Consider the following 14,363-nt stretch of genomic DNA (forward strand, 5'->3'; position numbering starts at 1 on the left):
CTAATTCTCTTAATGTAAAATTCTATCAAGTATCTACTTTTTAGGGAATAATTATCATTCCCACGTGAATTATTATTCAATTCTCAAATACTGACAAAACTTATTATCTATCTAGTCATTTACCAAATTAAAAAATGAAATATATGCATATTTAGAGAAGGTCTGGAAGAATATAAACCAAAGCCTATTAATCATAGTTATCTCTGGATTACAAAACAAACTTATTTTTTTTTTTCTTTTTGCTCAGGTATAGTTCCTAATTTTTCTATAATAAACACAAACTGTTTATTAAAACAACAATTTTTTTAATGAAATTAATTCCACAAGCAAATAAAGTTAAATACTCTTTTTATTAATTCATATTTTGGAATTAAAAGTGAAATATGTCAGTACTTACAAATAAACTAATTCATACACCTCTTGGAAAAGGAACAACCAATATTAAGCACATATTCTAATGTACTCTCCAATTCTGATTTCTCTTTTGAGCCTAACTCCATAACATGTCTTCACTTCTTAAATCTCATCAAGACTTCCAAAATTAACAAAAAACTTCCAAAATTAAGAAAAAATTACCAATAAGACTTCTATAATCTCTTAACCTCGAATTTCTCTTCTCCTGTTCCTCGCTGACAGATTTCCACTGTAGTTTCATCCTGAAGTATTCATCACTACAGAAAACAATTTTAACATCAAAAACAGCTTATTTTAACACTCTGTTTAAAAAATTTTTAATCGAACAATGTATCAAAGCATTTATGATGCTAGTGAGATGTAAGCTTGTAAATATGATAGTGAAATGTTTAAGTTGTGAAAACAAAGAAAAATAAAATAAAATTGTACATGTCATAAACTCTGTTTAAACTAGAATAATTTAGGTTTTAAAGAAACATTTACCTTAATCCTTAATATCATGCCGAAATTATTCTAGTCATTAAATATATTAACCACTAAAGTTTCTGAATAATTAATTAAATACAAGTTAATTAAATATAAGACTTTTTCTTTAATGTGACATAAGAGTTCTATTTTCCAATGAGTTTACGGAAGGAACCTGTTGATGTGAAAATGTCTTAGAAGGACTGATAAAAATGTTGAAAAAAAGAATTGTCTGAGAGTCTGAACAGCCACACAATAACTAGGGGTAAGCTTCAAATCAAAGGCTAGACTAATTAACTAGGAATAAAAGTGAACCAGAAAAGTTGGTCTGTTTCTTTTTAAATCTAAGAAATTATTTTAAAATATAAACACTCTTCCAAAAAGAATGAAAAGCCAGTTTGTGTTACAGGACCACTAAGAAAATAAAAGTAATTAACCTAAGTAACAAATACACTTTTTATGAGCCATTTTATAATCTCATAATAAACTGTAAAAATAAATCCAGATGAATGAGATACATCTAAAATCCATTTCTAATTAGTTATATTTCAAGTAAGCAAAATGTTGGTACAAAGAGAATGAAATTTTTCTCACCATCTTTCTACACATTTGACAACATAAGTGCAATGAGGTCCTTCTAATAAATGTTTCTGGTTTGACTTAACTACGGTGTTCATAATTTTTAAATGAAAAGGATAAAAATAAAACTATTTTTCCATATCCTAGTCTATGTATTCCAAATAGTCATCAAGAAATCCTTTACTAATTTGTATGGGCTAGTTACTTGAATCTCTTTGATGAATACATGCAAGGCCATTACTTACATTTTTTGTTTTTGTAACTGAGTTCTTTCCTCCTTGGTACTATCCCAAGGAAAATAACCCAGAAGAAATTTCCATGCGTGCTTTCTCAATGCATGACTAAGTCCCTGAAAAAAAAACATGAATATTAAACACATTTGTAAAAAAGAAAACTTTAAGTTCACAAAGCTTGCATTTAAATAAACAGAAAGATTAACATTGGAGATAGTTTTATCTATAAAAACAGCTAAATTCAGTAAATGCTATCTTGTTTTTGACTACTAGATACTAAAGATATAAGCGGAAAGCCTAAACAATACAGAAAATACAGTAGACTGTGTAGCAGATAGTGGAACTAATTAGTCTTTTAAAACCCAATCCTTACTGGCCAAGGCAACTACCAGTGGGGTATATACATGTCTCCTTCACATACTCCACAAAACTTCAGGTAAGGAAGAATATCTTTTCCTAGGCTTAATTGTATCCCCTCAACCAACCCTCACAAGTACCTCACTCTGTCCAAAAGAGATTTTAAGGTAACATCAGTAAAGAAGAGTTCATTCCCCTCCCTCTCCCAAAAAAAGGAAAACTTGAATACCAGCAATTTCAAATATAATCCATATTAAAGTATTTACCCCTCTAAATATCATCTGCTTCACATTATCTACATTTAAAATTCTTCCTTCAGAATCAATGTTCTTGGTCCATTCTTCCAATGATACTGGCTCTCTCCTTTGAACAACAGGTCGTTCTCCCAAATCAATCTAAAAGCAATAAGGACTGCACCTTTAATCAGTGAAATGAAATCAAGGTATATAGAAACTTAAACTAAAATACTATCACTCAGAAATGTTCTAAAACTTCTAATATCTCCCATTATTTTCCAATGTTTAGTTTATGAACTATAATAGTCAGCATTCCATACATTTTCCCTCCTACTAAACACACAAATAACTGGGTTATAAATGAAAAGATAGGAAAACATTTGTTATTTTGGGTTTCAATTATGTAAGTATAGAACATTCAACATGTAAATTCTATGAGACCCTTCAAACTAAACGGTATGCTATATTATTAAAAAGGAGAGTATTATGCCATTAATCATTTTCCAAAATTAGGTTTCCTTCCAAACTAAAATTTGTAGCTCAGAATTGATTCATGATCCATTAGCTCCACTTGGTATTTTCTACAGTTTATTCAATTAACAGATGTTGGTAATTTTAAAAAGCCATTTTCAAGATAAATCTTTTAATTAAGTTTCATAATTTAGATATTTATAATGTTCTATGTGCAGCCTAGAATTGTTTAGCAAATTCAAAAGTCTTATTGAGCACATATGAAGATTTGCCATAATTTGGGGCCAAAATCCATTTCACTTAAAAAAAGAAGAGTCACATGAGAATAAAAGCCCTAAAGTAGTGTCCTGACTAGCCGCTTCTGGTGTCTACTGAGAAAACATTAGGAACAAAACTACGGGCAATTTGCGAAGCTCACTATTCACTCACTGCTATGCACTCAATAAAACAACTTGTTCAGTTATATTAAAAAGTAATGAAAGAAAAGAGACCCAACATTAATGAACAGATAGTATTAGTAATCAATGAAGAACCATTTGGTGACAAGTCAAGCATTAGTTGTTAGATATATTAGTTAGCAAAAAGTTATTAAAAAAAAAAAGTGTTATAAGGAGGAAGCAGATAAAACCAAATATGAGTTTCTAGTTCTATAACATGTACGAGTTTAAAAACATTTCTCCTGTTAAAATATAAGAGCTATATTAAGATAAATCTCCACTCACTTTTGTGATGACTTCAAATCCTGGTTCTTCTTGTTGATTTATCTTTAAACCTGGAATAGCATCGCTAAGAAAATCTGCCATTTCTGAAGGAGGTCGCTGATGTGTAGAGGGATCGCTGCCTCTCAAACTATCAAAAATGTAGTTTGTGACTTTGGAAAATCCTACCATAGTTGCTGTATAAGGATCCTTTTTAATTTTCTATAGAGTAGGAAAAAAAATATTAGCATTATTAAGTTAAATAAAGAATAAAAGACCTCGATGACAGGCGACATGTTTTTTAAAAAGGGGGAAATCAGAACTAAAGCAGAGTATTCTAAGATTACCTTAAAAAAATTTTAGTCTAAGGTCATCTTTTCATTTGGTTAAAATAGTATATTAAATGACAAATGAATGCTACTGATTGAACTTCAGATAAACAAATGATTTGCAGGCTTCATTCATTCTGCATACAATAGAAATACACCAGTGCTTACTTTCCATTGATGAATGGCCCACAACAGCTTTCTTCTGTCTAGCAGTCCTGCCTTCACAAAAAAATACAGTTCTTGAAGTGTGCAGTATCGCACTAATCTAACACAAAATATTTGGTAGCCAAATTTAAAAGCTCGTGATATTTAAATATTGGCTGACATTTTAATCTAATTATATGAGTAGTAAATCATGCCAATGAAAGTAATTTGTTCTGGGCAATGCTGTCCTGGAAAACAGCAAAAGCTTTTTCTACTGTTAAGATTACTTCTAAATCCCAAACTGCCTGATTACTCATATTTAACAAAAATAATTACTTCTTAAAGGTCAATCTTTAAAATTATTATTTTCACAATAAGAAAAACTGTTCCCTCACTTAATCAGTGTTTTAGTTCTCTTGCCCTCCTTCCTTATCTTGTTATCTTCAGAACCAACAAGAGCACATCTGGGACAGAGTAAGCACTTGCTGAATGAATTAATGAATAACCAGCCATTTCATTTTCATAGAGAAATCTGAGTAAAAAATAACTATTTCTGCATGTGTTAAGTGCACATTTTTAACTAAATGCAAGAATATACTCAGGGGAATTAGATTATCATGACCCCAAATGAACCTAAATGGGAAAATAAAAATTCAAACCAGACTTATGTCTAAATTTATCATTACTGAACTCGAAGTGGCTTACCCAGTAAACTTTCACCTAAATGATGAAAGCTATGATAAAAACTAATCTACTAAGGTCTAATTTAAATATTATGATAAAGGGAAAAATGCCTTAAGAGTAACGAAGAACCAAGAAAGCGTCTCACCAATATGATGCATTTCTATAAAATTACAGTGAACAGTTCCATAAAGTTTACACATAGAGGGACACAGTTGCTTCATTCTGTATAATCTGAGAAAGTGAGAGGTAGGGGGTATATAAAATGGAGTAGATTAGCAGATTAATAACATGAGATAGATTTAAGAAACATACTTGTATTAAACCATATGCTGGTTCATCAAGAAGATTTTCAAAAGACTGTGAAAGACTCTTATTCTGACAATTCACAAGAAGTATTCTTTTATCCTGTGGAGATCTGTAATAAAAAGGAGGGATGTGTCAAAAATACCAGCACACTGTATCAATAACTACTGAATAACTACTAATGCATACTCACTCTTCCTTAACGGTAACAAAAAACTTAAATGTCCAGTTCTAGAACTGTTTCCCATTAATATACTATTAACAAGTACTTAGTAACTATCTTAATGAGTTCCAAACACTACATGAAACATGAAATATTAAATTAACGAATATAAAAGGGATGAAGTATATTTTTATTCTAGGTAATGCCAAGAAGACTAAATTGTAATAAACCCAAATTCTTGTTTAGAGTCACAATGGAAAAACTTTATAAATATATCTTCCTTTATTCTCACGAAAATTAAAGAAAGTCAAAACACAATTTAGAATCCATCAATATATACAGTATGTACACTATAGGAAAATATTCTATTTTGAGATGGTTCCCAATTTCATTCCACAGCTTGGTAGTACTGCAATATAAGATGTTAAAAATACAAGATACAATAATTATTCAACTATTAAAGATCATTAATTATGCTAACCATAATTATTAACACATGCAAACATATTTAGATATAATGTATAAAGATATAATGTAAGTTCCAGTAGTATCTTTTTAATTCTTTCTTATTAAACTCTGAACACGTTTTTCTCCACATTTCTTAATAGCTACAGAATAAAATGCGTTCCAGACACCTACTTTAAAGTAATCAGATTAATTATCCAGTCTTTCTTCTATTCAATAAGTTTTATACTTTAGCAAAATCAGCTGTAATAAATCCACAACTTTTCTGTGTTTAAAATAAAAAATAAATGTTATTTTGCTGCTATTTCTAGTTTATTATAAATGTTTGAGATAAGAACTTTAATAACAGTTATCTCTTCTCAACTCTAACATAACAGGATGCAACATAATGCTAAGAGGAATATGAAATTCAAAACACAATCTCATTCTTACAAAGTCAAAAACAGTGCCCAATCTTCAGAAACAATAATAGCTTTATAAGCCCCTTGGCTTTTAAAAAGTGCTGAGGTTGAGTCATCTCAAGTAGGAAAAATGCAGCAACTTTTTAAACGTTTAATTTTCATTAAACACCGTTTTTCTGAATAACTGTGGGGTCACGTTTAATATGAAAACCTCACAAGATTCTCACAAGGTATTTTTTAATGACAGGTCAACTTTTAACCAGAAAAAGTAATTAATATAGAAACATATTTTTTCTGAGCACATTACTGTTGGTGCTGTGGTTATTTTGTTTCTAACAATAGAATCAAATTCTTTCTTTAAAATCCAAATAAAAATTAGTCCTGAAAGTCAAAACGATAGCTACGCACAACTATATGGACTCAGATTATTATGGCTCCAGATCTTAAACTGTAGATGGAAAGAAGAAATGACTGCCCAACCAACGAGCAACTACAGATACTTTTTTTTTTTAATAAAGAAATATTTAATTTTTTATACCAAATTCTCTTGTGATGAGAGGCTGCGGGAAGCTCTAGGAGGAAATATAAAATATAAGAAATTAAACACGTGGTCGCCCCTAAGGAAATCAACAAAATACTTTAAAAAGTACATAAGTCAAAAGACAAGCAGTATATTGGTGGGCAACTGCAGAGCTCATCAAAAAGTGGGTTGGCATTCCAGAACAGTGTTATGTTTGCACCTACCAGGTTACTACACTGATTTAATCAAGGAATGTTAAATATTATAGACTTATAAATATATTATTGTATTCTGGTATATTATGGACTCTGGGAAGTTGATCTCTTGTGATATTATTCAAGACTTTCAAAAGCATTTCAGCAGTAAGCTTTTAATGGTGCTAACATCAGCACTTCTATTAGAGCCTACTACATAGCTTAAAGAAAATCATAGTCTAAGGTCACAATTATGAAACCATATCTACTAAAAATTCAGAAATACTTCCCAAGCTTTGGATTGAGTCTCTCCCAAGACCACAGAATAAATTCAGAAATTCTAACGGTTGAAGAGTGTTTGTATACTGAGATGTATGTAACATTAACTATTTTACATTACCGAGAATGACCAATACAAAAAGCCAAACAAATCAAAATTTCATTAAAAAGGATATCAATCAGGAGGGTTAATAAAAAATAAAAAGGTACAGAATATTTACAAAACTAATAAACAATTTGTTTGTATATGAGATCTCTCTCTCTCTCAAGGGAATAAATGAGGGTCTAGAACCTAATCTTGAAAATGGTTGGTATTATATGATGATACAACCAACTTGGCTTTTTAAGGGAATATTTTACTGCCTGGATATTTATGTATTAATGTAAAAATGGCCCAATATACTAAATAATTTTAACAAAACCAATAATATTTATTCATATCCTAGCAACCAACTTTGTACCAGAAAAGTAACAGAAATGTATTTGTGGCTCATTCTTTCACCCATCTGTATGGTAAAGCCCTTAATTTGTTAGGGGAGTATTAAGGAAGACAACATGGCCACAGATGCAAAGCACATTCTTCAATTTACATGAATGAGAGAAAAAAAAATAACATAGTCTGAGTGATTTTCTATTAGTTTTGAAATCAGAAAAAGACAAGGAGGACCCTGGCATAGTCTGGCTGGTATTCATTCCAGTGAGGATGCTGAAACCAAGGTTTTCCTGGACTACTCTTCTTCCTTTTGGTCTCTACGACAATCTCTAGCCACAGAAACATGACTCTGGAAACATCATTTTCCTTAAGATAACTGCTCCAATAACAGGAAATGAGACCCAAGTAGCTGACACCTAATACAGTTTTTTAAAAAGGGAAGGGGAGAGATTTGGGACTTTTCATTTCTTTAGACTTTAACTTAATTGGGAATTCTATTTATCTGGACAATAATATTAAAGAATAAGGACCTTTATTATCTCCCTAAAAATCCAATAGTGGCTTGTACAAATTTCGGACTTCTTTTATATTGGTAATTACTTATTTGGAGTTTCTATATTCTACCACTATAACCTCTGGTGAGCTATAAGGCACAATGTAATTGGTCATAATTTATGATAAGAAAAAATAGGAAGTGCTTACTTTCAGCCTAGGGTCAAGAGAGGCTTTGGTGTTAAAATATTTAACGAACTATTCTTACACATTTCAGACCATTCAGGGAAAAAGAGTAAACTGGCAGCCGGTGTCATAGGAGAATACACAGTGGAGAAGGGACTGGTATTAGGAGTGTAGCTTTTGAAGGACTTACTTTAGACAGCTAGCTATCTTTCCCCAAGAATAGCCGCATCCCCAATTAAGCATAAAAATCATGATAAAGCCCAATGGGAAGAGGGAACGAAGTGAAGGGAGGTCGGTCTCTTCTGTGAGGTTTTTCTCTTTCACCAAGTCACTAAAGGTTGCAATCAATCCCTTAATCTCACATACTGTCCCCCCTTTTACCTTCTTAATTTCATTCTCTCTCAGAGCTTCAATTATTACTGATACACAAAGACTTACATATTCCTATTTTATGCTCTCATAGTGCTATATATCTCATCCACAGCACTTATTACAGCTGAAATTTTAATCTTATTTGTATAAGCAATGTTTGTCTCTCCCACAATTATAAAAACTGTGTGAAGGCAGGGGCCATATCTTGTTTTATTATTGCTCTTTCTAGCATTTAGCAGTGTCTAAGACATAGTAGGTCCTCGAAAAAAAATTACTTGTTAAATAAAAAAATTGAGAAAAATGGAACACCATTCCATTCCCATGGCCTCATGTTTCCAAATGTTTTGAACAATGTACTTGTTCTAAAGAAACTCTCCTTCACGGGTACATATACGATTGCTGAGATCAGGGAAGAATAAGTGCCTATCTAGTATAACCCCACCCAGGTTCTCTCCTTTTCTTGATCTGCCCACCAACAGAGAAGGTGGTTTCTAGTCTGCTCTCAATCGCATAATAAGTGGCCTGTCCTCACTAGGGAGACCAGCGATTGTCCAAAAGTGACAATAACTGGTTGACTTCAAAACTAATTTGGGTGAATTATGATGATGTTGCATATCTAAGCCTCACCAATATAATGATATTTTTATCACCATCTATTCCTATATTTAATTCTCGGTTGTTTTACAAATACAGAAAAGGAAACAAAGTTTCACTTACAACTCACATTAAAAGTCACCCACACACACTCAAGGTGCACATTCCCTTATAAGCAACGAAGTGACTGCTGAGTCTATCCTTCAACCCATCCAGGATAGAAAACTCTCTACCTCTTGAGCTAAAATTTGTTTCCTTCTAATTTTTCTTTGGAGTCATACAAAACAAATGTACGATTTATTTCTTATAATAATCCTTTCAAAATTATTTGTAGGAGTGATAAGTACCATGCCATTTAGTCATTCAACTAAGATTGATTGTGCAAATATTATGTGCCAGGCGCTATGGCTAAGAACTCAGCCAAAAATGTAAACAAGATAGATGCAATCCTTGCCTTAATCATGGGCTTTCTCATTCTACAGTAGAACATAAAAGAAGTAGATAGATAGACAAAATTATTTATTCTGTTAAGAACCATGAAGGAAGCAAAAAAGGGAATGGGACAGCAAAAAGGAATGGGCGTGGGACACTACAATAAATGGGAGAGCGGGCATCCCGAAAAGACCCTCTGAGGAAATACTATTAACCTGAGACCTCAGGGATCAGAAAAGGAAAAGAATATTCCATGTAAAAGAAACAGCATACACACAGGACACTAAGAAAAGTTTCAGGAAGTGAAACTTTGTGGCTAAAATACAGAAGAGAATGGCGCAAGAAAAGGCTTAACAGATGAACAGCTACGATAAGGCAGGCCCTCACTGACCATAGTTAAGTTTGGAGTCTATTTAATGTTACACCAAAATTCTTTTAAGTTAAATCCCCACCCCCTTCTAGTGTTTTTCATACCATTTTGATTCCTCTCATTACAGTAGTCTTTTCCATATAGTATAGTTAGTCTAACACATTGAAAATGCAGTGCTTAAAACTCAGCCCAGTTCTCCAAAGTATGATCTTACCAACAGAAAGGTTTCCACCACTTCAACTGAGATATTGAACTTTAATCAATAGTTTTGTTACTGTTTTACCACAACACTGATTAATACTGAACTTGTTATACTACTAAAAGCCCCAAGTCTTTAACACCTGCTTTCAACAGCCAAACCTTCTGCCCCAGTCATGATGATGCCCCTATTGAAATCAAGATCAAGACCCACATACTACCGAGGCCTGACTTCTTATGGTTAGTGGTACTGATCAGCATGCCCATGCCTAGTGCCACCTAGAGGTAATTAGCAGAGTAGGGGAGGGAATTTCATTCCGGAAAACACAGTCAAAATCTTCCAACTTTTGGATCGCACCTACCTTTATATAATCTAAATTTAGGCATAATAAAGGATATTTTTCTATTTTCTATTATGAAGTGCAGACATTAATAATAGTTAACGAGCATCCTTACAGTTCCTCAAGCTAAAAACCTCAACTTCTCCCTTCTTCTCACTGCCACATCTCCAACCAATCATAAATTCTAACCCTAAACATTTGTCTAATACTTATATCTTTCTTGCCTCTCTGCTAGTTTATGCTACTAAAATTTCATCTAGATGACTGGAACAACTTGCTAACATGACTTACAAGATCCTTCAAGCTCTGGTCTTTACCCAGCTCTTTGGCCTCATCTTTAAATAAAGGACTCTCCATTTCCCACTATGCAGACCTGTGATACTGACCTTTCTATCCTGTGATTATATCATGTTTTGTATTCTTCCTTCTAAAATACCTCTCCCACTTTAACCATTTCCTTCCCTTTCATGCTAATGTTCTCGCATTTGTCAAGTCTCAACTTAGAAAGTGTTCCCTGACTCCTACCCAACCTCTAGTCTGAATGAGGTACCCCTTCTCCTTTCCTGGGAGCTCCCAAAGCACTTTTTACTTCCTCCATCTTAGTTCTTGAGTTTTATAGCCATTTATTGGATGGCATCCTTCACAAAACCATAAATGCTCAGATATCCAGGAACATGCCTGTTTTATTCACTACTAAATATCAAACAACTAGTACAATGCTCAGAACATAACAGATAGCCAAAATATATTTGTCAAGAGAAAAAGCAAGAAAAAGCATGTGTGTACAAATGCATGTAGGTGAATAAATGTAAGATACAAGATTTTTGAAAAGGAAGCCCTGTCTTCCACACTTATAATTATTTTATAAAGGGCAGACTTGCCTGACTTAAATTTGCAACATTTCAAATAAAACTGTTTAACAGAAACTACATAATAAAAGGTAAATTTGATAAATATATAACCTATAAGTTACTGATGCATCATCATTCATTTAAATGTGTATAAAAAATGAGACTACTCTTTTCTTTAAAATATTAATAAGGTGATACAGGTGGCAGATCCAAATTACTATAATGGAAAAATTTTATTTAGTCATTCATCCAAAGCAGTCAATATCCTCCTACCAAAAAAAAAAGAAGAAGAAGAAAAAAGCTGCTTGTGTCCTGATAAGCACATTGGTCAATAATACCCAGTGACAAGCGAAAATAGTTTGCCTTGAAACCAATAAATACAACAATCCAATTTCAAAAAGTAGAAAATAATTTGATACTTACTCACACAATACCACATATTTTTCAAGAGAGTCAATCAGTAGTTTGCTCTCTCCTTGATGAAAGTGCAGAGCAGGGAGAACGACGTCATCCTTTAGACAGAATACCAAATACGACCAGCCCATACCCTCTTTGTTTTGCTTGATTGATTTCAGGTCTGTCAAACTGAACAGGAATGACCATTTGCTTTTCCCATTTCTATGACTTGGAGCATCTTAAAAACAAGAAAGTGGGGCAAAATATTTTTTTGTTCACCTTTTTAAAAGGTAAGGTACAGACAGCGCTCTACATGACTGCCTAAAAAGAAATTTGTTGAACCGAAGGAATGACTATACCTTTCATATTACTATGGTGTCCATTTGTACTAAAAATTACGATATACATTTTTTAAAAAAATAGTTTTTAAAATAATTATCCTACTGCATACAAATCTGAAAAAATGTTATCCCTATTTAAATACAAGCTTTGCCCAAAATGAACTCAGCTTTGGAAGCAGTCAGGCTAGATTCAAACTACAGCACCACCATCTTACAAAGTAAAAGACCTGGGGCAAATAATTGAATCTCCGAGCCTCAGTTTCTTTACCTATAGAATGGAGATAATTATACTTACCTCCCAATGTTATTCTAAGAATTAAAAAGACATCGTGTTTGTCAATCAATACAGTGTGAAGTATATAGCAAATCCTCAATAACTGTAAATCTTTTCCCACTCTCCCCTCAAATACAAATAGTATGTTTTGAGACACTCATTTTAAAAACAAAACTTTTATTTCCCCTATTTCCTTTTGCAATTATTTTTACAATACTGCACTAAGTGAAAGTAAGTATATTAGCATAAAAAATATTGGGGTGACTACACAAACGCTTTGGCAAAAACCCAAAGAACATCGAGGAACTAAGGATGAAAAGACAACTTATGAATGCTCTGAAAGAATAAGTACATTTACTCTTCCTGCTAAATCATTCTTAAATCATTCTTCTATTAATTTGAAACCTCAGTTCAAGTCAAACTACAGTTATATAAAGCATTTTTTGAGTTTGTGAACTGTTTATGGGAGCTTAAAATCCTAGGTTTGGGAACAATATCAAAATTGATTAATAAGCAACTTAAAAATTATGTAAAAAAATTTTAAAGAACAATGGAAAGATGTCATCTTTCTTCTCATTAATACTTATAATTAGTTTCTAATATAAATATACCATTTTAACATTTTAACTCAGACATAAGCATGTTAGTCTCGGAAATTTTAAACAACTTTTTCTCTAATGTTATTTCCTCAGAAGTATGCTATCCTGCTCTTGGGGACGTCAATTCATTCCATCCTACACTATCAACTCCACCAAGATAAACTGCATAGATGATATATGCTTACGAACTTGATCAAAGGGTAGACTAACTGGTATTGACCTGAATGTATGTCACTTTCCTAAACAGTCAGAAACACTGTAGCTCCATCACCTCTAACAAGATTTCCTGAATTTACACAAAGAAATCTACACCTTATAGAAACTTCTACTTGCAAGGAATACAGGCACTATCACTATTACATGGACACTTTAACAAGTATCATTTGGAAGGAAGTCCAGAAAGACTCAAATAACACATCAGTTCGAATAGTGCACAGATATCTAAGGCTGGTACTAGATTAAGTGCCCTGTGCCCTCTTGACTATTACTATTCATGTTGCACTGGAATTTATACTGTAGAGCTCTAACACTACTGCAAGCTAATATCAATTTGAGATCAATGTCTTCATAAATCACTGAAATGTGAACGTACCTAAACTACTTAGAAAAGATACACGCTACTTTTTTTGCAAAGACCAAAAATATTTTCACAGCAAAAGAGCAATAAAAAACTAAATACAATTTTTTAAACAAAATTCTTAAATTACATAAAGTAATCAAATTAATGCAAGAATATTAACTAATACATGGCAGGTTATACAAACCATCAGGAGTTTGTGCATATTCAAAAGTAAAAATTTTACACAGATTTTCCCTTGTTAATGGAAGAGATACACATTACACATTAAATATGACAGAAAATACTTCACGCATTTCCTCACTTAAAGGGCTGATAAATGATGAGAAACATTACAAGTCAATTCTATAAGTCCCCTTACTAGAATATAAGCTTCATAAGAACAGGAACTTTCTTTTGTTCCCAACTATATCTCCAGTGCCTAGAAGAGTAACAGGTGCTCAAAGATGTGTTGAATCAATGAATAACCCATTTCCAAGTCAATATAACAGTAATCTGCAATTTAATCTATCACCAATAGCTAACCAGAGAAATAGTTACAAATGAAAACTAATGGAATCCAAGCATTAAATCAAAATTTCCTTCTTTCTCCATACTAAAAGGTAAATAAAACTAATTTAGTTCCAGTGAATTTTCTATGTTACCATATGCATGTAAAAAATATCTCCAACACAATGACATGGGAAAACTAGACATCATAGCAAAAGAGTAAACAAAAGAATTCAATAAGTCCCCATGTATTGAATAGAATTAACATCAAGGACACGACATTTTATTTAGATAGGTTACCAGAACATCCTGGCAGTCTGTTGTTCTAGGTATATACATTTTCAAAACATCTGATCTGATACATAAAAACAAAGACTTAGCAGTAGAAACTCTTAAGAAATAAAAAATTAAATAAATCTTCCAACTTCAATTTTTTTAAAGGTTTGTCCCAAGTTTCCTTCATGAATCACAAAAAAAGTAAAA

At 32.3% G+C, this 14,363-nt stretch overlaps 1 protein-coding gene across 4 annotated transcripts in view; it reads right to left on the reverse strand.

Annotated features, from left to right (window-relative positions):
- The window catches only part of TBC1D15 (TBC1 domain family member 15), a 57,378-nt gene that overhangs the window by 20,481 nt on the left and 22,534 nt on the right, over positions 1–14,363 (reverse strand). For 3 of the 4 annotated variants that reach the window (XM_016148376.2, XM_016148375.2, XM_036236504.1), the window contains exons 5-10: positions 11,628–11,838; positions 4,923–5,025; positions 3,478–3,675; positions 2,315–2,443; positions 1,704–1,807; positions 577–671 (exon numbers count right to left, since the gene is read on the reverse strand). In XM_016148376.2, coding sequence (XP_016003862.1) covers positions 577–671; positions 1,704–1,807; positions 2,315–2,443; positions 3,478–3,675; positions 4,923–5,025; positions 11,628–11,838 — 840 coding nt within the window. Of the gene's footprint in view, positions 1–576; positions 672–1,703; positions 1,808–2,314; positions 2,444–3,477; positions 3,676–3,950; positions 4,002–4,922; positions 5,026–11,627; positions 11,839–14,363 lie in introns of all 4 variants that reach the window. The other variant, XM_036236505.1, reaches the window with a different exon arrangement.

Source organism: Rousettus aegyptiacus, unplaced genomic scaffold (genome assembly GCF_014176215.1).
Source record: "Rousettus aegyptiacus isolate mRouAeg1 unplaced genomic scaffold, mRouAeg1.p scaffold_m13_p_2, whole genome shotgun sequence".
Lineage (NCBI taxonomy): Eukaryota > Metazoa > Chordata > Mammalia > Chiroptera > Pteropodidae > Rousettus > Rousettus aegyptiacus.